Source organism: Malania oleifera, chromosome 1 (assembly GCF_029873635.1).
Source record: "Malania oleifera isolate guangnan ecotype guangnan chromosome 1, ASM2987363v1, whole genome shotgun sequence".
NCBI classification, from domain to species: domain Eukaryota; kingdom Viridiplantae; phylum Streptophyta; class Magnoliopsida; order Santalales; family Ximeniaceae; genus Malania; species Malania oleifera.
In genome coordinates this window covers 5786385-5812827 of record NC_080417.1, presented here as the reverse complement: position 1 = coordinate 5812827, position 26443 = coordinate 5786385, and the positions used below count along the sequence as shown (strand labels likewise).

Genomic DNA, 26443 nt, shown 5'->3' with positions numbered 1-26443 from the left:
CAAATCATAAAGCATCTGGCCCCCCAACTGCTTGCTCGACCAAATGTGTAGTTCATTTTAACATGGGTCGACCGAACCTAGATGAGTAGCTAACCATCCCTTGTCTTGGTCGTCCGAACCCACGAAGGGTTCAAAATCGCCTTGAGACGGTCGACCATACCTATAGTTCAAAATTGCCACGGTCGACCGAACTTATTAAAGTGGTCGACCAAACCTTGAATATGGTTGACCGAACCTCTCAAGTTGGCAAAATTTTTACCTCGGTTAAACAGGGTTAATTTTTATTAAACATAATTAAACAATTTCCAAAATGCCCTTGATGTCCCCAACGGTTATATTTTCAGCAAAATCTATATATTCCTCCTCATTTGCTAAGATTAGGAATAGATTAGCATTTTAATTAGCACATTGTTCTCTGAAAATTTTATTGTGCTAAAACTTTTTATACTCCCACATCTTCTCAAGCATAGTGTTTAAAACTCTTTCTCATAGACATTTGATCATAAATCTTTAGAAATAGCATATTTCCTCACCTTCTTCACTTGCATATTGATTGCATTGCGAAGTTAGGTTGAGTGTTACTTTTGTGAGAAAATTTTATACTACTCAGAAGCTTAAACTCTTTCCCATACTTGCATTTGTTGATTATTGATTTTGGAGAGTAACTTAAAGTTTTTCCCATTGTATTTCACTTATAAATATTGGATTTGGAAAAACTCTTCATTTGCTTAAGAACTTGCATCCTTATTGCAAGTTTCATAAGCTTGCTTTGTATTTTGATAAAAAAAATATTTTTAGCAAGCTTAAACCCTAATATCCATTGTGCTTGATATTTGAAAAATACTATTATGATATTTACTTAGGGTTGTAGAGACTCTTTGACTATTCATATTGTGAATATATTAACTTGGATCAAAGGTCTCGCTAACTCACACATATACATATAGATACACATATTGTTTGTGAATTGATATACTAACTAACCAAGATCTCACTTGAGCTTAATATCCCATCATACGTGAGTGTATTGAGCATACTGTTGTAAATCAAATACTTAGTTTAGAAGCACATTTGTTCGTACACAAAAATTTTTGAATAACTTTTGTATTCCCGACAGGTGGTCGGAAGAAGGAGACTAGTCCTGTGAATAGTCTCGAATTGCTCTAACTCAGTTAGGAGAGTACCGGACTGGTTCAGACCCGGTTAAGAGAACTAGAAGCACCATCTTGGAAAGGTGTTGTAATTAGTGTCGCTCTACTCGTTAAGCGAGCCTTAGTAGAATCATCTTTCTTGTGAGCTTGAGGCGGGGACGTAGGCAATATTGGTCGAACCCCGATAACATTCCTTGTGCTTGATTTTAATTTCCACAATTTAAATTTCTACAGTTGAATGTTTATGGTTTAGTATTATGAATGATTGAGAAACTAAGTCTGCTATACTGGCGTTGATTATTTACTTAGTTAAATTCTTGTGGATATTAGAATCTGCTTAGAAAGACGCTAGGTTGCGAAATACTACTTATATCTGGTCTAACCGATGAAGAAATTTTAAATTTCCAATTCATCCCCCCCCCCCCCTTCTTGGGAAAACACCAATTCCAACACTTCTCCAAGTGACCAATTTCCTCCAACAAATGTAAAGTATCCTGAGATAGATCGTCTATCTGTAGCATTTCTTGCCCAGTATGCATCTGTATAGCCACTAATTCTGAGATGATTATTTTTTGAGAACAATAGTCACTATCCTAGAGATGATTTTAAGTATCGTAAGATCCAGATTACTGCTTCCACATGATCTTTACTAGGTTGATGCATGAACTAACTTACTACGCTTACTGCATAGGCAATATCTGAGCAAGTATGTGAGAGATAGATAAGCTTTCCAACCAGTCTCTGGTATTGTCCTTTGTCTGTTGGAACTTGGTTTGGGTGTTCTTCAAGTTTATGGTTTTGAATAATCGTAGTGTCTGCTAGCTTACTGTTGGCTTTATGGGAAGTCAGCAGTCAATCCTGTTGCAAGGGATCGTAGTAGTGGGCCCTAGCTCTACAGTGCTTGGCGTGCCAGCCCGTCGGCACCCCTACTTAGAATTGGTGCAGCCCCTCATGTTCACCCGACGCTTAGTGTGGGGCTCTGCGCTGCCATTTAAAGGAAAAGGTTGCGCCCCTTCTACCACCAATTGGTTTTAGAAGAATCGGTAGCGCTTGATCTTGACAAGTGGTATCAGAACGAGGTCACGGGTTCGAGCGCTCCCAGGGTAGCTGCTGGGGGGGTGATTGTTGGCTTTATGGGAAGTCAGCAGTCAACCCTGTTGCGAGGGATCGTAGCAGTGGGCCCTAACTCGACAGTGCTTGGCGTGCTAGCCCGTCGGCACCCCTACTTAGAATTGGTGCAGCCCCTCATGTCCACTCGACGCTTAGTGTGAGGCTCTGCGCTGCCGTTTAAAGGAAAATGTTGCTTCCCTTCTACCACCAATTGGTTTTAGAATAATCGGTAGCGCTTGATCCTGACACTTACATTCCAACATTCCAACTTCACATAATAGATCTAGGATATATTTTCATTGGGAAAGAAATATACCTCGTTTTGATCCACCAACTTCTATTCCCAGAAAATATTTCAGCCCTCCTAGATTTTTCATCTCAAATTCAGTGGCCAATTGCTCTTGTAGTCTGGCAATTTCCTCCTTGTCATCTCTTGTAATAATCATATCATCAACATAAACAATTAATGTTGATACCTTACCTTGTTGATATTTCAAGAATAGTGTATGGTCTGAGTTACTCTAACGAAACCCATATTTCTTCATTGCTAGACTAAATCGTCCAAACCATGCCTGAGGTGACTGCTTTAATCCATATAATGTCCATTGCAATTTGCACACAACCTCAGTTTTTGAGGAGGTTGTATGTCCTGGAGGTATCCATGTAGACTTCCTCTTCGAGATCGCCATGAAGAAATGCATTTTTTACATCCAATTGATGTAAAGGCCATTCCAAGTTAGCAATAAGAGATAGCAGAACCCTAATTGTATTCAATTTTGCTACAGGTGAAAATGTTTCTTGATAATCTACTCCATACATCTTGGTGTATCCCTTTGCGACTAATCTCACCTTGTATCTCTCTACAGATCAATCTACCTTGTGTTTTACAGAGAACACCCACCTGCATCCAACAGTTCTCTTCCCCTTGGGTAGTGGAGCCAACCTCCATGTTTGATTCTTTAACAATGCTCCCATTTCTTCTTCTATAGCCTGTGTCCATTTAGGATCGACTAGTGCTTCCTGAACAGTGGTGGGAATCTGGCATGTGGATAGGCTGTGTCCATTTACCACGATTATATCCATATCATTATTAGTTGGAAGTGTAATAGGAGAGTTTACCTCAGGGATATTCTCAGGAGATGGCTCTTCAGGTACTGAGTTGTGGGGGGATTCTTGTTCAGCTTCAAGTGGGGTTGATGTAGATGTTGCTGGTGTAGATATTGCTCTTAGAGTTATGTCATCCTCCGGAGATTCGTCTAGAGTTTTATCAAATTCTCCACCGACTACCGTATTTATATCATCAAACCCTAGCCAACCACATCTTGACCAATTCTGTTCTTTAACTTGGATCTCTCCCTGAAAAGAAGAATTGGATACCGAGGGAGAGTAGAACATGTCGGATTCCAAGAACGTTACATCCATAGTTACATAGGTGCATTTGGTGATCGGGTCATAGCACCAATATCCTTTTTGATGTACGACATATCCCAAAAAAAGACATCGAACAGCACATGGATCAAGTTTATTACATTGGTCCTTATGGAGATGTACAAAAGCTACACATCCAAAGACCCGGGGAGGAGGTGTCTTAAAATCCAAAACTTTAGATGGCATACGGTTGAGGAGGTGCACGACTGTAGCAACTGCATCAGCCCTGTGTCAGTTGGGTACGTCGGCACCAAGTAAGAGAGCACGAGAAATTTCAAGTATATGTCGATTTTTTCATTCAGCAACACCATTTTGCTAAGGAGTCTATGGGCAAGAAGTTTCATGAATAATTTCATGGTGTTGGAAATAATCAAGGAATCCCCAGTTAAGATATTCACGACCATTATCGAACCAGAGAATCTGTATCTTGGCTGAGAATTGAGTCTGAACCATGACATGAAATGATTTGAACACACTTAATACCTCATTTTATGTTTTAGCAAGTATAGTCAAGTCATGCGAGTACAGTCATCAACAAATATTACAAACCAGTGAATTCCAGATGCAGTAGAAACAAGAGAGGGTCCCCACACATCGGAATGGATTAAAGCAAATGGAATGTCACTTTTATGCATACTCAATGGATAAGTAACTCGATGACTTTTAACAAAAATGCAAATATCACACTTAAAGTCAGCAGTTGATATATGAGAAAATAAATCAGGGAATCAATGTCGCATATACCCAAACAATGGATGTCCTAATCGACGATGTAAAAGCCAAATTTGTTTCTCCTTGATACCATTCAGATGACACATATGATGTGCTCGACCCACACTGAAATCATTCATGCAGTATAATCCCCCCCCGCCCTTCTCCTAGTACCACGCCCAATGAGCACAGCACAATTTAAGTCTATTATTACTTGACTAACAGAGAATAACTTATGAGATAGAGAGGGAACCAATAAAGTGTTAGATAATATGAGAGAATGTGACAAAGTCACCGTACGAACCCTAGTGACCGAAGAAACAACTCCATTGACATTTGCAATGCTTGTGCGTCGTAGTGGAGAAGTGTGTGAGAAGTCAATGGGATCGAACATCATGCAACCGGTAGCCCAAAGTCAAGTATCCAAATATTACTATCAGCATTTTGACGAAAATTAAATAAAACAGTACCAGAGGTGCCGATCGCCCGTGTCCTCCATTGAGATAACCAAAAAAACCGGATAGAACAGTTCTTGGATTTCAACCTCACAAAAAAAAAAAAAGACAAATCAGCTCAAGATTTAATCGGGCATCCACCGAAATCCTCGTATGAATCTGCTCCAGAGCTGCAAGCAAACACCAAAAAGCAACAAGGAAAAAACAAGGAACCTGAAATCGTAGCCGTGGGGTATGGCAAGGATGGCCACGGGCACGATCCCACACTTTGAGAAATTCAAGGCAACTTACGCATCCACTACAGTTAGGGGGATGGTCGACGCCGGAGAAAGTATCAGATTCGGGGCTCCCATCTGAGTGTTCAGGCCACGCACAGATCTGCTGTAAGTGGTGAGGGTGGAACAATGACAGAGGATAATAGTAAGAACAAATCTACGAAAAACCAAGTGACTCCGGCGGGTTGCTTCACCGTCTGCGTCGGAGACGAGAAACACCGTCTGCGTCAGAGACGAGAAACAGAGGTTCTTCATGAAGACAGAGTTCGCGGAGCAGCCGCTGTTCAGGACGCAACTGGAAGACGCGGAATTGGAATCTGGGTACAAGAGCGACAGACTTACGAGTTACAAGAGAGCAGGGACAGCGTGAACCGCCACCAACGCCGTTGTTCGAGCCGACGAAGCTCTCGTTCTGGCCGTTCTACAGGGCTGTGATCAGCATCAATGCAAACGGCAACGCACAACAAGCTTTATGTTGTGTGCCGAGAGGATCAGACTATCACCGTTGAAGGACAGCAAGACGACGGCGGCCGTAAGGCTGGAGATTCAGACGGCCGTCGGTGAGCAACTATGGGGGGTAGGGTTTAGGTTTGGCTCTGATATCATGTTAAAAGCCGGCATTCTTTCATATTTACTTCACAAATATTACAAGTATAAATAGAGATATTTTACTCTCAATTTTTAGTAATTTACAAAGGATTTTCTAACCCTTAATTAAAGGAATTTGTATCTCTAATCTCTCTCATTTATCCCTCTAATTTACAGCTCACACCAACAAAGACAAAGGTTTTATTAGGTTTTATTTAATTTATTTTTTTAATCAATGAGATTATTTCATTAAAAAAATCACTATATTTAAGAATATAACTGCAAACATATATAGATAGAAAAATTAATATTTTAAATAAAATTTTGCTTCAAATAGATTTATTCATGTGTAATGCATGTGCACTGAATATAAAAAGAATAAAATTAAAAAAAAAAACTCAATTAAACTCGTGAGTAGTATTATAAAACTAAAACTTATCTCGTTAAACTACTCTAGTAGCTCAAACTTGCCTCTAATTCAACTAAAATTAAGTTTGGTAAAGTTAAGAGTGAATTGAGTTTGAATAGCTCATAAGTAGGCTTGAATTCTTTTACCCTTACAACAAACGTACTCATCAAATTTTCCATTATGTGTATTTGTTAAATCTTCAATCTTTTTTGACTTAAAAAGGTGCTAATAATTAATCTTGCCAACAATTAACGTTATGTTTGATTAATGAAATCTATTTGTGACATTTGTCAAATCAAGAACAAGATGGATATGACAAAAATATAATGAAAACAAAATACAACAAGCTCAGTAGTAGGGGCAACTATGCAAAGGGCATGGTCCAAAAAGTGAAGAAGACTCAATTTATAAGGAAGGAAATAAATAACTTGTAACTCCTATATAATGATGGGGTATGAAAAGAATTAGCGCGTGGATTTAAGGTCTTATAATTCCTATTCATTTAAAAAATACTTGACATTAGCATGGTGTTTGGGAATATGAATTTTGGACCTTAAATTTGGATTTGAGTGAATTTAAAAAAATTTTAATAAAATTTTATATTACATCTTATTCAAATTCAATATAACCCCAAATTTAAGGTCTCATAAGACATTCAGCAAATGTGAAGGGGTATTTCATTCATAAATGGAGAATTTTTAGAGGAAGACATGTACAACTCATTCTTTGAGTATTGTTATTATTTCATTTTTTGCTTCTTCCATCCCTAACTTAAGCATTATTGAATAACCCACCGAAGTACATGGGAATAGAATCAAATTTATAACTTAATCTCGTCATGCGCTCTATTCAAATTTTCATTTCATTCTTTTTCCATTTTATTTTACAAATGTAAGGATAGTTATTATATATTATCAATTACATATCATAAGAGGCATTCTAATATTTACCGCTGTCTAGCGAAATTAGGCTTGGAATAGAAATTTTAGGAATGGAATTGCATTCCTATGTTTAATTTGCAAAATCATGGGGGAAATCGTATTTTGGTAGGAATATGATTCTTACAAAATGGGGAAATCGTTCTAGATGGATTGGAATCTATCTTAATTTGTAATACAAAAAATATATAAAAACAACAAATAAGAATACTAATTTTAATTACTGTTATAATAAAAATGAAAACAACTAATAGTAATTACAATGACAATAATATTATTGTTAAAAAATAATAATAAATCAAGAACAATATTAATGATAAAAAAGGCCAAAATAATAAGCATTATTATTTTAAGGGTAAAAATTAATAATAATAATAATAATAATAATAATAATAATAATTCAAAGATGATAATTAATAAAAACTAATAACAACAATAAAAAAAAAATTAATTACATTAAAATAATCACTAATATGAAAATAATAAATAATAATAATAATCAAACCAAACAACAATAATACTATTTTTTATTATAATTATAAAAATTTAAAAAATAAAATAGTAATAATAATATTTATTATTATAAAATAATAATAACAACCAGACAATAATAATAGTATTAATTAATATAAAAATAAACAACAACAACAACAACAAGAATAATAATAATAATAATAATAATAATAATAATAAGTATTTTAAGCATAATTGTATTTATAAAAATTAAAAGAATAAGAATAACAAGAATAAAAAAATAATATTAACACTAGCAAAAACACTATTATAAAATAAAAAGAAATAATATATGATTAAATAATGATACATTAGGGGTTTTATTTATTTTTTTTAAAAGACTTATTTTTCATTCCTTTATAAAAGTCATGAATAAATATCAAACATTAAAAAGAAATTCAAACTAAATTTTATAATCATTCTATGATACTAATCAAATGCCATAATTGCATTTCAAAACCAATTTCTTTTTTTTTTTCTATTCCTTTATTGTTTCAATTTTATTTTACAAACCAAACGAGATTAAAATTTAAAACTATTGCTATCAAGAATCCTTTGACTTTTATTAAACTGTCCTTCGACCACGACTTCCTGAAAGAAATAAAAAAGAATGACTTATATAAAATAAAAATAATAAGATTTAAAATATTAATTAAGAAACTTGACTCGAAAACTACTTTCTAACTTGAATTCAACTTATTAAAAATTACTCGAGTGACCTGAACTCGAATAAAATTGAATCGAATCAAGTTAAGGGACGAATCAAGTGTGAGTAGCTCACATTTTTTATGCCCCTAATTTCTTATGTGGAGATTAGGGCTGTACACGGTTCGGTGCAATTCGGTTTTGGCCAAAATCGAAAACCGAATCGAATTTGTCGGTTTTGGGATTTTAAACCGAAACCAAAACCGAACCAAAAATATGCTCCCATTGAAAACCGAAAATGTGGCGGTTCGGTTGTGGTTTTTTGGTTTTAAAGCAATTTTTTTTACAAAAAGAAAATAACCTTTATTTCTCAGCTCTGAACTCTGAAAGTGAGGCAGAGTCGAACGAGGGACAGCTGGGAGTGAAGACTAGGGGGACGGCCGGACGGGACCACAGGAGCCGAGAGGGAGGCAGAGCCAGACGAGTGAGTCTTGGCCGGAGTGACGACGAACACACGACGGAACTGAGTCACAAAGAGCTGAGAAGAGAGGAAGAAAAATGAGGAAGGAGGAGGAGAAGGCGGAGGCGGGAGGCACGCTGGCCGCTGCGCATGCACGGACGAACAGAGTGTAGAGTGTAGAGAGATGACTCATGAGGAACAGTCGAAGCCGAACAGAGTAGACCTGTAGAGGAACTGAGGCTTGTAGAAGAAGGAAGAGGAGGAGGCGGGAGGGGAAACTTGGGAACTGGGAATTGGGAATTGGGAAGGGTGAAGCCCGAAGGCGGCATGAAATTGATTGAAAAGTTAAATTGTGAAAAGAGAAAATAAATAATAAAAAAGTTGAAACTTAAAAGTTAAAACCCTATATATATATATATATATATATATATATATCTTATATTATTCGATTTTTCTATTTTTTTGGTTCGGTTCTACATAAAAACCAAAACCGACACCGAAACTGAATTTTTTTATTTTTGTAAACCGAAAACTGAAAAACCGAACCGCTTCTGATTTTGGTCCGGTTTTCAGTTTTTCGGTAATTTTTATGCACCCCTAGTGGAGATAGTGACATGCATGCCTATATATATTTTTTATATAAAAGAAATTTATAAAAGAAAAGAAGAGACTGTTTTTTTTGTTGAGGTAAATGCATTAATTAAATTCGTCACGGAGTTAATTTTAGTAGAAATTAAAAAATAACTGAATATGTGAAATCAATTTACAGTAAAATAAATTAAGCAATTAACTGATCAGCCATCCTAACATCTATGAAGAGATAGATACTTGATAGAGACCAATCCTCTTCAACGAAGATACACAATGTCTTCGATTTCACAATCTTCATCGTCGTCGCCACCATCTCTCTCTCCATCCTGCATCCTCCCCGATTCCACCCTATCCTCCCCACCCTCCTTCCCATGGCGCTTCGAAAACCGAAACGCGCTCTTCAACCCGTTCAATAATCTCTTCGCCATGTTACTCCTCTGAGTCGCCGCCGATGCAGCGCTAATTCCATTACTACCCTCGCCGGACGACGTCATCTTAGAACAGGAACGGCCGTGGCCTCCCACTCGCTCTCCTCGGAACCGGAGGCTCGCCGACGACGCCGACCCTCTCTCTCCTCTCGCTATTTTATTCGACGCCGAGTGGCGGAAGCTCGCGGACCGACCCGAATCCGGCAGCGCGTTAATCCGGGCCGTTAATTCGGACGCCTGCAAAAGCTTCCTCATGGCGTGCAAGTCTTTCTCCAGGCTCTGGATGCGGGAGCACGTGGTGTTCATCGCCGTCTTGAGCTGCTCTACCTGGCGGAGGGTGGCGTCGTGCTCGAGGATGGAACCGAGGGTTGCGACGGCGGCGGGGGTGTCCTTGGTCTGGAGCATTCCGCCGCGGGCTGCGGGGCGAATCCCGGCGGCGGCAGAGAGGAAGGAGCGGCGGGTGTTGAGCTGCTCGACGAGCATGGCCCGGACAACGAAGCGGAGAGGCATTCTGGGGTTTTGAACAGCGTGGAGGAGGAAGTGGGGAGAAAGCTTGTTGCAGTCGACGGTGTTGCAGATTTGGGTTCTCTGTTCCTCCGAGAGCTTCACATATTGCTCCTGTGCGTGAGAAATTAATTGAGCACAATACCATTTAACTCGTTCTTTTGTTTAAAGTGGAAAAAATTAAAGTCAGACATAATAATGTACGAAGAATAATCACGATTATCTCAAATTAATAATTTATACCTTAAAAATTTTGACGATTAATTTATTTAAAAAAAAAGCCTCTATTGATCCAATTTTGAAATAATGGAGTAATATCATCTCAAAGTTTCAAACATTATAATATTACAAAATAATAATATTATTTTGCATTTTTTATTACTTTACTATTTTCCATTTTTGATATTATAATTTATAACGATTTGTTATTTAAATATAATAGCAATGTGCAATAATACTATAATTTAAAAATAAAATTGTTATAAGATAAATTCTCATTTTCCATGTGAATACCCTTAAAATTGAAAGAGAAGTTTTATATGACAGCTGTAAGACCAGTTATATTATATGGATCGGAATGCTGGGCGACGAAAAAACATAATCTACAAAAAGTAAAAGTTGTCGATACGAGAATACTTAGATGGATGAGCGGCATAATACTAAAAGATAAATTAAGAAATGAACATATTCGTGATAAGTTAGGTGTAACTCTTATAAAATATAAGATAAGGGGGGACGACTCAGATGGTATAGATACTTGCAACATAGGTCTTATAGTGCACATGTGAGGAAGAGTGACTTAGTTACTGTAAAGAGTAATAAAAGGGGTAAGAGTAGAGCTAAAATAACTTGAGAGGAGATAATGAGTAAGGATTTAATTTCCTTGAATCTATCAAAAGAAAAGGTACATAATCGCATAAATTGATGGAAAATTATTCATATACCCGACCCCACTTAGCGGGATTAAGGTTTGGTTTTGTTATTATTATTGTTGTTGTTGTTGTCCTGGTAGGAAGATTTTAGGTTTATAAAGATGGTTTTGATTCAAATTATGTGAAATGTTTTATAGACAAATTCGTGAAGTTAGTGAGTAAAAGTACATAATACCTTACTGGAGTTGAATTCAAGACTATTACATTTGGCATTAAAGCCATCCTAGGGAACTATTATAGGCATCAAAGATTGGGTCCAATCTTTTATAGGACAAACCTTAAGTGAACTAAAGTAGAGAATGTTTTACTAGAATTGGATTAAAAAAGTTATATCATCTCTCATTCCAAATTCAAGACCTCTAACAAAAATATATAATAATAATTGCAAGACAAATATGCATTCAAATCTTAAGCTTTGGCTCGACTCCCAAAGGGGATATAGTAAAAATAAATCCTAGTGGACCATTGAAAAGGTAAAGTCTCCTTTGAGGATTCCATAAATAAATAAATAAATTTATGACTCTTTTTCCTAAAAAAAATATAGAAGATAAAATTTTAATCACACAGTAACATGAGCTCTTTCTTTAGACACCTTCATAGGCATGTTTCACACCCATTTGAATAAATTCAAAATTCTATCCGTTAGCAAAAGAATGTATGATATAACATTTTTCCAAAACATGTCTATCATAATATTTTTTAAAATTTTATTTTTAAATTCTAAGTTCAACTTGACTTGAAATTATAAGGTCATGTTAGCCTAATCTATAAATACTTTATTGTCACATTTCATCATTTAATGGTCTAAAAGTTTTACACACAATTTACCTTTTTGTGGGGACTTTAAATAATGTAATTATAAAATATATAAATAAAACAAAAAAAAAAATTAAATCCTGCTTGTTTCTCAAATTTTTTTTTTTTTTTTGAAAAATTATACGGTTGATTAGTCTAATAGGAGGAACAAAACATTCTTGGAAGATTTTATTTACATTTTTCTCCCTCTTTCCTTAAAAAAAAACAAATTAATCTATTTTTTCATGATTAATTATTACAAAAATTTTAAAAATACCAAACTAATGAACAAAAAATTAATTTTACATATCATTAATATTATAACATAAATAAGATTTAAAGATGAAAAGGCTAAGTGTTGTAATTAAGTTGCAGGCAAGAAAAGTTTTTTGTAATATTTTTGTCATAATTAAAATATAGATTTCATATATTGAAGATTTTTATCATGATTTAGTGAGCATATATCACTACAATTACAATTAAATAATTTAATTCTCATATAGCTCGACATAATATTATATTAGTAGTGGTTGAAATTCCGAAGAGTTTTTTTTTTTAATGTTTGTTAATAAAATTATAATTTATAAAAAATAAAGTCTCATTTTACAAAAAATAAATTTCACTCTAATGAATATTCAAGGGAAATAAAAATCCGAAAGGGGCAATTTTTGCATACCTTGAGATAAATGTCAATAAGTCCATAAAGCAAGTCGTGACCCTCCGCAAATCTAGCGCTCATCGAATCCACGATTATTTGGAAATCCTCGGCGCACATCTTTTTAACGTCGTCGAGACCACTAACGACGCCGTCCCCGCCGTCCATCTCGCTTAACGCATCGATGCATTTCCCGACGAGGCCCGCCGCAGCCTCCGCCTCCGGCAGCAGCTCCAGACACGACCGCAGAATTATCGACGTGCACTCTCCGTTCACCACCACTGCCCGCCTGAAGTACGCCTCCGTTATCCTCCCCAAGTCGCCGCCCCCGCCGTCGTCACTCCCCGTCATCTCCAGCAGCTCCGCCGCCGTCCTCAGGGCTGCGACGTTGAACGGCGTCATAACGATTTCGGAGCCGTAACAGAAAGTGGCCACGAGCGCGAACGTCTCGTCCGTTATCTTCAACGGCGGAGAGAGGGTGATTTCGGACTCCTCCGTCAAGCGCCGTTTCAGATAACGGCTCCGCCGCGTCAGAGGATCCTGCGAAAAAAGTCATAAAGAGTATAGCAATCGCCTCGCAGCTTTCTAACACTTTATCGTCTCAAAAGTTTCAAAAGGCCAAAAAAGTTGCAGAGATGAACAGACCTTGTGGAGATGGAAAGTCGAGCCTCGAACGTGAATCCGGACATCGGCATTGCGTCCGGTGGCCAGAGACCTGATTAATTAGAACGGAAATTGGAAAAGAGGAGAAGATCAGAAGAGATCGAGAGTGGAATTCGGAACAAATGCTAATGGAAATGGATGAAATAATTTACCAGGAATCTACGAGGGAGTGAAGAGGGGTGGGGGGAGGGGAGGTGAAAGACGGGGAGAGTGAAAGAAGAACAGTGGAGGCGGCGGAAGAGGCCTCGTGATCCTCCTCGTAGATGGTCTCCACCACGCCTAAGTCTCTCCAACTTCTCATCGCCATTTGCTTAATTCATCTGCTGCTGCTGCTGCTGTAATGTAATTGCCTAGTTGGTTTTGATTAGGGTTTTGGGGAGGAAGAAAGGGGGCCGGGGAATTCCAGAAATTGGGCGTTATAAATTCGTGCGGGTGGGCATTTATGGGTTGCATGTGGAAATCATAAATGCTAGCCTTAAATTCCCTTTCTAACTCTCTTCTTTCTCAATTTAGAACAATGGGATTTTGGAATCTCACCGAAATTCTTGGGCTTCAACGATTTGGTGACTGAACTTTTATCCAGCTCCGAGTTCGAAATTTGACTTCTTTTCAAAACATACTCAGAGAGTTAACATCAAGAACAGAAATACTTATAGGGATTAACCATAGACGTTAAATTAGAAATACTTCACTCAGAAAGTTGGACTTTAAGGTAAATGTGTGCGACACATTATTAAGAATTTATTTCACGTAGTGCCCACTGCATTTTAAATCTTGAATTTAAATTTGAATATAATTTTATATTATATTTTAAGCAAATCTAATGTTATTCCCAATTCAAAAAGTAGGTAATTAAAGTTGGTTTGAATTTATAATTTGTTAAATAATAAAATATTTATTAAATAAAAATAAAATTATTTTAATATGTAATTTTTATATAAATTTTAACATAAAATATATAAATATTTTTATATCTTTTAAAACTTAATTTTTAAACAAATTCAAAAATGCACATGCACAATCCCTAATAATTTGAAATCACAAAAGTCTCTTTAATGAATATAGTGTTTTTGCTCCATGATGTCATAACATGTATCATAAATCTAACAATATATATACAAATTAGGCTGATGGTCGAATGGTCAAATTATAATCTATATTCGACTTGTTTAAACACACGGATCAAATATAGTCGATTTAAGCATGTCCGATTCTATTTGAATTAACAGATTTCCATCTATTTTGTCATGTCTAAGGACTTGTACTAATCCAAACAAGTGTATATTATAAGTGGTAATGTGAAATGGTGATTTCAAATTTTATCTTTGTTGATATTTTTTGTAAAATAGCATTTCAAAAGTTGTTACTATTTAAAATGGTTGATCGTTTTATGACAATTGTTATTAAACATTTTGTTACCGTTTTGTGATCGTTATTGACCGTTTTTAATAGTTATTTATGTGTGTGTGTGTGTGTGTGGAGGGTAGATATGTTTTGAAAACTTTATTTGCTACAAAACTCTTCTCTTTCCTCACAAAATTCTTCTATTTGAAAATTCTTTTTTTTTTTTGGTCGATCCAATGATAACTTTTTTTATAGTTATTAAGTTTCGAGTTTGAGTTTGAGTTTGAGTTCCAAGTAAAGTTCCGGACTAGAGATCCTGCATTCCGACTCAACTCTCCTATGAGTGTAAAGAGCACTAATATCCAAGGAAGCGTCCTGAGGAATCCCTCCAAAAAGCGACGCTAGCTCCATACTAGTAGTTGATTATGGGCAAGCTGGAAAATTTTTAGTGGGTGGTGGTCCCAACTCATACTACCAAAAAGCGACGTTGGCCCCATATTGGTAGTTGATTATGAGCAAGCTGGAAAATTTTCGATTATTTTTTCACCTCCTTTTCCGAAAGTCCCTTATTCTATTCCTTGACAGGAATAGCGGGACTCTCTGAAGTTCTATACCCTCTGTGTCTTTCAAGAACAAAACGAAAGGACTACTTTAGTCTCCTCGTTCGTGATTACAATATGTGTTTGATTAACCAAACTGTATTGTTCCTATCTCTCAATTAGTTAATGCATACCAATTGAAAGATTTGATATATGTTAGAGGATAGATATCAAGAAATCTTCTACACCATATTAAAGGAGCAAAATTGTAAAAACCTCAAAAAGAGATATAAAAGATTAGTAGAATGATTTCCAAAAAAAATAATAATAATAATAATAAATAAAAATTGTATTAATTAATTAACTAATTAATTAATCTGATTTAAAAGAAAAAGAAAATTAATAATAATTAAATTTATTTTTATTTTCATTAATAAAATATATTATTAATATTAATTAAATATATTATTATTATTATTATTATTATTATTATTATCTCCTAAAGTTTAAAGAAGCTTCAGGAGACTCTTTTTTTAAAGTTCATTCATTCATTCTTCTTCTTCTTCTTCTTTACTTTTCTTTTCTTTTCTTTATTTGCTGCAACGCAGCTTTCTCTCTCTCCTCACGTTCTCTTTCCCTCTTTCCTCGATTTCGTGATGGATTTTCGATCGGGGATTTTCGCCCGATCGAAAATCCGAAGATACCATTGGACTCCATTCACCGCTGCCGTCATTTCTATCGGAGCGGATCGGTGGTAGGAGCGGCGTAAGCATATTCCCTGGAGTAAGTCATTTTTCTATTTTTCTTTAATTTCTTGCAAAATATAAGCCCAATTAATGAACGGACACCACCACGAGAATCTAGGGATGATTATCTATAAGTTCAGTAGGACGGAATTCTCATGGGGATGTCGGGCCAAAACCCCAAATTTGGGGTGCAGGGGTTATAAAGGGGCTTATTTTTAATTAATTAGCATTAATTTAAAAATGCTAAAATAATGAGCATCTGTGGTTAAAGTAGGATTTCTAGAATTTAGGGACCGGGTGAGTGCCGCGGGTGTAATTTTGGGACTCGTAGGCAAAATTCAGAAAAATTAAGTGGGGGTGTTAAATAATAGTTTAAATATTAATTTGAGGTATATGGAACCGAAGGAAGGTTAGATGAGTATTATTTTGGAGAAATAGATTAATTAATTTGGAAAAAATGTAAATTGCAGGAGTTAAATTTTGGGCGCCAAGGACTTGAAATTTTGGATTCTAGCGAGACTCTCTGTAAGTTAGGTAAGGGGAATAAATTATAGCAGTGTTTTTAGAATTATTATTTGAATGAATACGTGAAATTGAGCATATGATATTTTGTCTGAAAATTATTATGATATAAATATCAGATAAATTGTGTGGCATTTGAGTAATTGTAAATTGTGATATTTTGGAGTGTAAAATATAATAATATGTAATTTCTGAGAAAATATTGAAATGAGAATTACTGATCTGATTAGTGAAAAATAATGTAATATGGTATTATTATATGAGTAGAAATGTTTTGCCTGGAAAATGGGATTTTGTGAATTATTGATATTGGAAATAATGAAATGTGGTATTTGTTTGTGAGTGGAAATTATTTGCATGAGAAATGAGTATTTTGGGAAAATGTGAAAAATACATGAAATATGATATATGATATTACGAGATGATAAAATGTGCACAGAAAATGATGAGAATATTTATATTGAACTGAATTGTGATATACTGAAACATAATAGATGAAATGCCAATACCGCATAATGATTGCGGGTATGTAGTGGTAAATCCTGTTGAATGGTTATGATATTCAGCACGGTACCGTTGCAAGTGGTGTTAGTGCAACCACACGAACTCTTGGAGCGTGTGGCGTGACAGTCGACTGTGCCATTATGTAGGATTGTTGGGCCCCTTGAGTCCGGATTAGGGTATTAGGTCGGCCAGTCGTACTACAGACGCGATATATGATATGATATTTGATCTAACCGGGTCAGCCAACCGCGATTAAATCCAGCCTTCAGGCCGCACAACCTTGACCATGGGAGGAAGCATGGCGTGTATAGAAAGATCCTCAAGGTGGCCATGAGTTACAGATGCGATGTTGCTATTTGATACCGAGGATACTCATGAGCCGAAAAGTAAAGTGAAAATGAAAAGTGAAAGAATGATAAAATTGACTAAAATGATAAATGAAAGAAAGAATGGAAATTGAGAAATAAAGAATGATAAAATTGAGAAATGGAACAGTGTGAGTTAATAATATAAATAATTAAGGCGAAGTGAAACTCTCCGTCTGAGGGCTTACTGAGTAAGGTGAGTGCCCTGATGGGTATCAGATGTGGTCATACCCGACTGCATAACGTGTTAGGGTAAAGGGAAGCTACCTGTATGGGCGGGTAATCTTCCCTATTCTCAGGAACTTCGTGGGTAAATATGTGTTGGAAATCATTGAATTTGATAAATGATTTTAAAGCTTATAAAAGCTTGTTGTATATCTATATGATTATGTGTATGTGAATATCAATGTATTTTCTCATATGAAATGGTGATTTGAAAAGTAAAGTGTATTATAATTGTACTCATTTGGCCACACACTGTAAATAATCTATTCCTTCTTACTAAGATGTGTCTCACCCAATTTATCTAAATTTTTCAAGGGACAGAGATAGGCCAAGTGGTAAAGCTCCATGATCATAGGGAGCTGGGACCCTGAGATACAGGGTGAGTTTTGACTAGGGAGGTGTGGTTCCCTAGGGTTATATTATTTTTGGATATGAGATAGTGTTGTGTATTTATATACGTTGATACTCTGGGTATTGTATTCTGACTGATGTGTATATACTGTCTTCCGCTGTTAGGTTGTTTAATAAAATACTTTTTACCCGGTACCCAATGCGGGTCGGGTCGTATGAATGATAGTAGGATTGTTGACGTGACCGATTAATGGATTTATGACATGATTATTTATTTATTATTAGAAAAAAAATTGTATGAAAATCGGGGCGTCACAAAAATCTTCCTAAGGGCAATGGTATGATGCCCTTACAGATAAGTTTTTCAATTTTATTTTTACATCATATTTTCAAATAAAATTTTCCAAGCAATCATTTCTTATATTTATCTTAGTAGAATGCACTGAGAACAAAAGTATTTGCATGGGACGGCACACTGATTTCAAAACTTATTTAGGTAGTTTAACCACACCACATTTTAAATAATTTGTTATATCCAATTTGAACGATTTTAAGTAGTTTTTGAAAATGTTGAATTACACTGACAATTATAAATCAAAAATCATACAAATGAAGTATCTTATTGATTGTTAAAAATATGTTTAGACAACTTAAAGCCTTAACAAATAATTTATTACATTAAATTAATAGTTTGACCCCTCTAAATAAATTAATACAACAGTGACTTTATTGGGACCCACCATATCAATCAATAAATCTCTTTGTATGAGTTCAAATGCTAATGTGACATCTTACAATTTATGTTTTCAAGTCATGCATGGAGAAATTATCCTTTTAAAAAAATTTGCCATTCCAAAAATTTTATTTGACACTTGGAGAAACTTTAGATTTCGATTTGTGTTGGATTTGGTTAAGATGTAATATAAATTTATATTGAAATCTGTCCAAATTTACTCAAATCCAAATTCAAATCTAAAGTTTGAAATTCATGCTCTCAAATGTAATGCATAGGATTTTTTAATTCTTTAAAGATAATTTTTTTTAAGAAAAATGCACATTAATATGAAAATTAGCCTTCAATTTTCTTAATATTTATGTAAATATATTACGTTAATAGTTTTACCTATTCTTTTTATACGTGAAATTCAAATAGTCAATAAATGTTTGTTTTAATTATTTTTTTGTCCAAATGAAGTTTGTTCATAAGTGAGTATAATTTTTTAGAAAAAACAATTAAAAATTTTAAAATAAATAAAAAGGTCTTAGTAGTTTTTTTTTAAAGATGCTTTAATTAAAATAAAATTAACTCATCCCAAAAAAATAAAAATGTGTAATAGCTTTCCTAAAAATATTAGAAGTGTGTATATATGAGAACTTGGCCTCTTTAAATATAAGAAAACTTTGTAAGCACACATAACTCTATTTCCAAAAACAAATATTTACAAACTAAAAATAAAATTAGTGATATAATAAAATCTTCTCTCTTTTTTCTTACAAAGATATGAGTTTGATATGTAGAATATATTTTTTTTAAAAGCATATTCTATAAAAAAAAAAAAATGACTTTTTAAAACAAAGTAAGAATAGTTATCTAGATACAATTAAGGAAAACATTTGGCATAATGATAACTATCGACTATTAGGAAAGATCAAAATTCAAAATTAATATGGGAGTTAAGTGTTTTTGTAACGACCTGCTTGATAAACTGGTTTTTTTTTTTTTTTTTTATACTATAACATTCTACATGCTCTGATACCACACTGGGAGTAAACTCAATCAATAACCTAAGCAGCGAGAAACATAAATCACATAGATATAACTATATGAAAAAATATATATCATACCAAACCAATACCACACAATACCAAAGTATTACATGTTTTCCAAAATATATATACATAAGTTTGTTCCCCAAAATGCCCTTAACTAGCTAGGGTATACAAAATCATTCCCAAAATGTACTCACTCTCCACTGGAAGGGCAGTACAGAAGCCCCTCTATCTACGAGCCTGGTCTGCTCGCCTACCTGGATCACCTGAAAAATGTTTCAACACTAGGATGAACCAACGTTCAGTAAGAAGAAATATGTTATTACTAATGTGTGGCAAATGAGCTACTATATCATAAAAGTCTATTTTCAAATAAACATGTATAACTAAATATATATAATAAAGTATAAGTGATCAAATCCATCACCCCTGCCCCTATTGCTTAACATAACAGTATTGGAGTTTATTATTCAAAATACTTCTAATATAAGTAAGTATGTTCCCTGTTTTTGCAAATCTATACATACGTAATAATAACTGAAAATGTTCCCTGTGGCTATCTATGTGTCATGACTTACCCCCTCATGACAGGATTGTACGGCCCGTAGGCGGGATTTACCCTAACTGGCCAACCAAGAATAAATCACTATACTCCATCGATTAATCTGCCCACCTCAACCCATATCTGGATGGGGAACCTAACCTCTTCAAGGGCCTAGGTGATTGACCTTACCACGTATTATCTAAATAGGTGGTTGTACTCATAAAGTAACATAGTATCTGTAGCAACGGTACCGTGTTCTGTAACTGCAAGTCCAACAGGGTCTGATATCATATAATATATTTCTATATATATACATCTATCTGATTTACCATGATTCTGAAGTACTGAAATAACCATGATACTGCATAACTGTACTGTAATTCATATGTCGTAATACTGAGAACTGTATAATCATAACACTGAAACTGCATAATCATAATACTGATATTCGTGTAATCATAGTATTGAGATTCATAAAATCATGGTACTAAAATTCATAAAATCACGGTACTAAAATATTGTAAAATCAGATACCAAAATATCGTAAAACTTATATTCGTACTATATTCATATTCAAAAGCCACACGATACTGTAATATATAATTTTCATCATTAAATAAACTGTATAATATTTTTAAAATACCTAGCATAGCATATTTCTCTTACTTGACTATTAGAAAGCCCCTATGGAATACTAGCCTAACACCCGCAGGGCCTCCTACAAAACACCCTGAAAACAGCATTTTTCAGAACTAAATATCAGTATTTCATCGCTTAAATAATTTCTTATAACTACTATAAGGCCAAAAATAGGCTCAAAGGTCTTACCCTGAATTTGGGATGAAATCCAATTTCGATTCCCCAACGATCCGCTCCGACAGACTTGTAGAGAACTTCGCCAGGAGCATCGTGGTAGCTTCAGATCATTGATCCGGCGTCTGGCGGGGCCGGAAACGAAAGAGAGAAGGGAGAGAGAGGAAAGAGAGAAAAGCCGAAAATTATGATAAAAATTCGAGCTTTTCCTACTTATAGGGTCAGATTCGTCAACGAGACACGTCACCTCGTCGACAAGTCCTTCATTAAATTCGTTGACGATACCTTATATTCGTCGACGAAATTCAGAGTAGCCAAAACCGTCTCTCGGTATTTTCTCGTCGACGAACCCCTGTATTCGTCGACGAGTCCTGGCAATTTCCTAAAATTAAAATTATCCCCAAAATGCAATGTCGTCGACGAAGTCTATGACCTTCTTCTGTTTCTGTATCTATTTCTTCCCTCTTATTATTATTAAAATGCTATTACTCTTCGGGTCACTACAGTTTTAGTGCGGGGTAGTTGTTCCATTGAAAAATTTGAAGAAATATTTGATATAAAGTAAATTAAGGAGTTGCCCTTTAAAAAGTTGATTTTAAAGCATTTGGTAAAAAAAAAAATTAAAGTGTTTAAAAGCATTTAAAAGAAATGTATACTTTTAGAAAAATATAATCAATACTTTAATAGTCTTGTAATATTTGAAAATTTGAAGGATAATTTGTTGGAGAAAAAGTTAACTTTTAATTTATAAAAGTTTCAAATCTATCACTTTTAAAAGTTTCTTGAAAAAGCTTAAAGTTAACTTTTAAAAGTTTGAATAATTGATTACCAAACACGTTATGTAACGTCCCGACCCTTTATACGGTCCTAGAGTGCTATTACACCTATATAATATACATGTCTCTGAATGAACATACATATACCACCCGCCCTTAATAGGGACACGTGGGTGTTTCATACTGATATCTAATCTCATGCACAGCGTAAACATAAACATTCATATGGAATCTAATAGACAAAACCAGAGTTTCTACTGTATCCTTAAATACATACAATCATACTAAAAACATAACATGTTCTTACAACCTCCAAAAGATATTCTGAACTAAATCTATTACATATACAAGACACTTATGTAAGCTAAAAATAAAACGACACTCCAAGTTCCTCCAACAACTAGGACCGACGTCCTGTAGGACCTGAAAAAAATGTTGTATGTTGGGGTGAGACACTTCTCAATAAGGTGGAAGATATTACATCAGTGTGTGACCATACATATTCAAACCAGTAGAAAACAGTTACATATTTAGCATATTCTCAATACTGAATATAGAAAAAATATAAATATAATTCTTGCAATAGATAATTAAGCATCATTGCAAGCGAGAGTTCCTGAGGTTAGGGTAGGATACAGGCCCATACACTGTACAATCCCTCCGCCCAGTACTCAAACCTGTGACTTTGCCTACTTTAGTTTTTAAATCGTTTTTATGCATATTTAGAACATTGACCACCTTAGAAATAATAATAACAAATGCCAACACTACGCCTTTGCTCGGGTTGTACGATTTACTATAGTCTGACTGGAACCACCTGGTCCATTAATCCACCAAAGGCACACTCCAATCCAGCCAACTATCTCGATACCCACACTGGAAATCAGATGTGTGATTGCACTGTATCCAGTATAAAGCAACGGAACTGCACTTAAGCTTTTTAAGGTTTCATATAACGCTGAGCTTTTTAAGGCTCTCTTATAAGGGCAAGCTTTTTAGGGCTCTCATATAACGATGAGCTTTTTAAGGCTCTGATAGTAATAAGCTGCGATTTCAAATATCATATATACAATTTATGATAAAACGAATTAACTTGTTTCAAATTGACAAATCACTTGTACAATTCCAGTATTTTCACAAACTCATTCATTCATAATATGGTATAAACCGGCACACACATTCTTAGTTTTACCCTTTTCACCTACAAAGCTCGGTATATAACCGACACTTGTTTTCCACGTTTTCAGATAGTAAAATGGAACACCAGTTCCCATAGTTCATATACGTATTTAAATAGATTCACATATTCCATTTCATATCATATGTTACACTCGTTTGGTCAAAAATCTATTATATAATATATATAACTTGATAAATATCATTTAAATGGAAAATAAGGGGTTCAAGCATCTCCTACGTTAAGATTAATACAAATAAATAAGTTTTGAAAAGTTTGGAGATCATACGCTAAAACCCTCATTTTTACCAAAATCGTAAAACCAACATTTTTACCAAGTGAAACTTTGCAAATAAGCAGTCAATACGTGCATATAAACATAAGCTAACTTTATAGCGGTTTAGTTTTCTAAAAAAATTGATGTAAAAAATCCCTTTACCTTTTTCTGAATTTTGAAACATGAGCTACCCGGCTCCAAAACAACAAATCGAGTTCTTAAAACCTAAAAACCACATAACAGTACTTTAATACAATTCTATCTACTATAGATCTACCGAAACAAAAACGAACTTAGACCCTTACCTCGATTTTGGGATAAAACCCAAAAATCCTCAAAACGAAGATCCAATCCACTATAATCGTAGAGGTTTTCTCCCTGATCCACGTAGTAACGTCGAATCGTGGATTCGGGTAACGAACAACGAAGGATCGAAGAGAGAGAGAGAGAGAGAGAGAGAGAGAGAGAGAGAGAGAGAGAGAGAGAGAGAGAGAGAGAGAGAGTTTCTTAACCCTTAAGCAACCAAAAATGATATTTATAGACTCCTTGACCTGGTCAAACTTATCGACAAACAGTGCCTTTGTCGACGAGCCACAAAAGGCTCTTCGTCGACAAACCTCTTCCTTCGTCGACAAACCCTCGTCCGATATTTTTCTTGTCAATCGGGATCTCTTCATCGTCGAGGCTCTGAATTTCGATGGCGAACCGTAGAAGGGCCTTCGTTGATGAAACCTGCTAAAATTACCTTTTTACCCTTTTTCTTATTTTACGGGTTCGGGTCTCTACAATCTCCCCTCCTTATAAAAATTTCGTCCTCGAAATTTATTAACCGTTTCTAAGCATAACCTTACCTTATCACTCAGTTCTACAGAAGAGTCGGCAACCACCCACATGGCGGCTCCAGCCTAAGTTTATTACATACCCTCACATATGGCGGAGGAATGTCGTGGTTACAATGTGATGCTTCGGGAGATTACAATACACATACAAAAACTCTCCCAAAACCATATCTTAAATAATCTGAACCACCTATTCTACTTACTTTTATACCTCTAACTATCTCTGAATAACTGAGGGTACTTCTGACGTATCTCTGATTCTAATTCCCATGAAACTTCCTTAACTGCGTGAGTATGCCACAATATCTTCAATAACGATATCTCCTTAGTCCGTAACTGTTGTACCTTCTGATCTAATATTTGTACTGGAACCTCTTCGTATGCTAGTGCATCACTGATCTCCAGAGGTTCGTAACTCAGCACGTGTGAAGGATCTGGCACATACTTCCTCAGGACTGATATGTGAAACACGTCGTGAACTCTGGATAGTGTTGGGAGTAATGCCACTCGATAAGCAACCGGACCTACCATTTCCAGGATCTCGAATGGCTCAATGTACCGAGGGCTTATTTTCCGTTTCTTCCCAAATCTCATTACTCCCTTCATCGAAGCAATCTTTAGGAATACCATATCTCCTGCCTCGAACTCTAGCTCTCGTCAGTGAGTATTAGCATAACTTTTCTGCTGACTCTGAGCTGCCCTGATTCTCTCTCTAATCAGCTCGACCTTTGTAGAGGCCTGCTAAATCAATTTCGGTCCTAGTATCTGGTCCCAGTACAATGGAGATCGACACTGATGACCATACAATGCCTCATATGGTGCCATCTCTATACTGGCCTGGTAATTGTTATTATATGCAAATTCCACCAGCGGTAGATACCATATCCAACTATCCCCAAAGTCTAGTACACATGCATGCAACATATCTTCTAACATCTAAATAGTCCTCTTAGACTGTCCATTCGTCTATAGGTGAAACGACGTACTGAATGTAAGCTGCGATCCCAAGGCATCCTGTAGACTCTTCCAGAATCGAGAACTAAAATGTGGGTCTTGATCTAAAATGATAGAAACTGGGATACCATGGAGTCATACAATCTTCCACACATATAACTTTTCCAGTCTATTCAGATAATAACTGTAATGACCCGAAGAATAATGATATTTAAATAATAGGAGGGAGGAAAATGGAAACAGTAACAGAAGGAGGCAGCCGACTTCATCGACGAACGCGAATCGATGACGTTGCATTTTGGAATGTAATAACCCAATAATTTTCCTAAGGCCTCGTCAACAAACACAGGGGATTCGTCGACGAGGGTATATGAGGACCTCGTCGACAAGGTAGCATTTCATTGACGAGAAAATACCAAGCGGCCATTTTTCGAATTCTGAATTTCGTCGACGAGAAGATGGTATTCGTCAATGAACCTCCTTCTGGACCTCGTTGACGAGATAACGTGGCTCGTCGACAAAGGCTGCAGTATAAATAGCCCTAAACTTGGTTTAATCGTAGAAAACTCAATGCAAACCTTCCCCTCTCTCTCTCCTACGTTCTCTCCTCCATCTCTCTTCGATTTCGACCCCGTTGTTAGCCGGATCGATGATCTGAGGCCACCACGACGCTCCTAGTAGAGTTCTTTTCAAGTCTGCTAGGGTAGATCGTCGGTGAGATCGAGTTGAATTTCTTCCCAGAATCAGGGTAAGACCTTTTATTCAGTTTTTGGCCTTCTAGCAGTTGTAAGAAATGATGGAGGCAAAGAAATAATGATATTATGTTCTGGCAAATGTTGTTTTCAGGGTATTGAGTAGGCGCCCTGCGGGTGTTGGACCAGTATACAGTAGGGGCTTTTCAATAGTCAGATAAGGGAAACATGCTATACTAGGCAACCATATATGATTTCAGTACAAATTATATGCTTGTATTAATTTATGATTCAAACTATATATACAGTTTTCAAAGCCTAGTAATATTAATATCTATTAGTGTGGCATGAATTATTCATATAATAGTACTGTACTAATATGTATTATGAACGCTATGGTTACAGTTTACTAATAGAAATACTATGGAAATATTCATTCTCAGTAGTTCCAGAATATTATGTTTAATAGTACCATAATGCCCTAAAATTTAGTTATTCAGAGAGTAGTTCGAGTGTATATATATATATATTAAATCAGAATATCGGACAGTTTATTTAGATTTTCAGATACACTTATAGGGTTATGGTTATTTTAGAAACCATAATAAAAGAAGTATATTACAGATATCAGTTACCTATATAGTATCAGACCCTAATGGATCAGACAGCAGAGCACGGTACCGTAGCTACGGATATTCAATTCAGAGTGCAACCACTTTACTCAGATAGTAAGTGGTACAAGGTCGATCGTGCC

At 35.5% G+C, this 26443-nt stretch overlaps 2 protein-coding genes across 2 annotated transcripts; both read right to left on the bottom strand.

Annotated features, from left to right (window-relative positions):
- Positions 1-9379: 9379 nt before the first annotated feature.
- Positions 9380-13873, bottom strand: LOC131150760 (BTB/POZ domain-containing protein At3g49900). The gene is made up of 4 exons (XM_058101699.1): positions 13404-13873; positions 13234-13303; positions 12610-13128; positions 9380-10320 (listed from the first exon to the last, which is right to left on the bottom strand). Exons 1-4 carry the CDS (start codon positions 13556-13558, stop codon positions 9532-9534), a joined length of 1533 nt encoding a protein of 510 aa, XP_057957682.1. The 5' UTR covers positions 13559-13873; the 3' UTR covers positions 9380-9531.
- Positions 13874-24256: 10383 nt separating this feature from the next.
- Positions 24257-24637, bottom strand: LOC131144542 (uncharacterized). The gene has a single exon (XM_058093247.1). The coding sequence runs from the start codon at positions 24635-24637 to the stop codon at positions 24257-24259; it is 381 nt and encodes a 126-aa protein (XP_057949230.1).
- Between the last annotated feature and the right edge of the window lie 1806 nt (positions 24638-26443).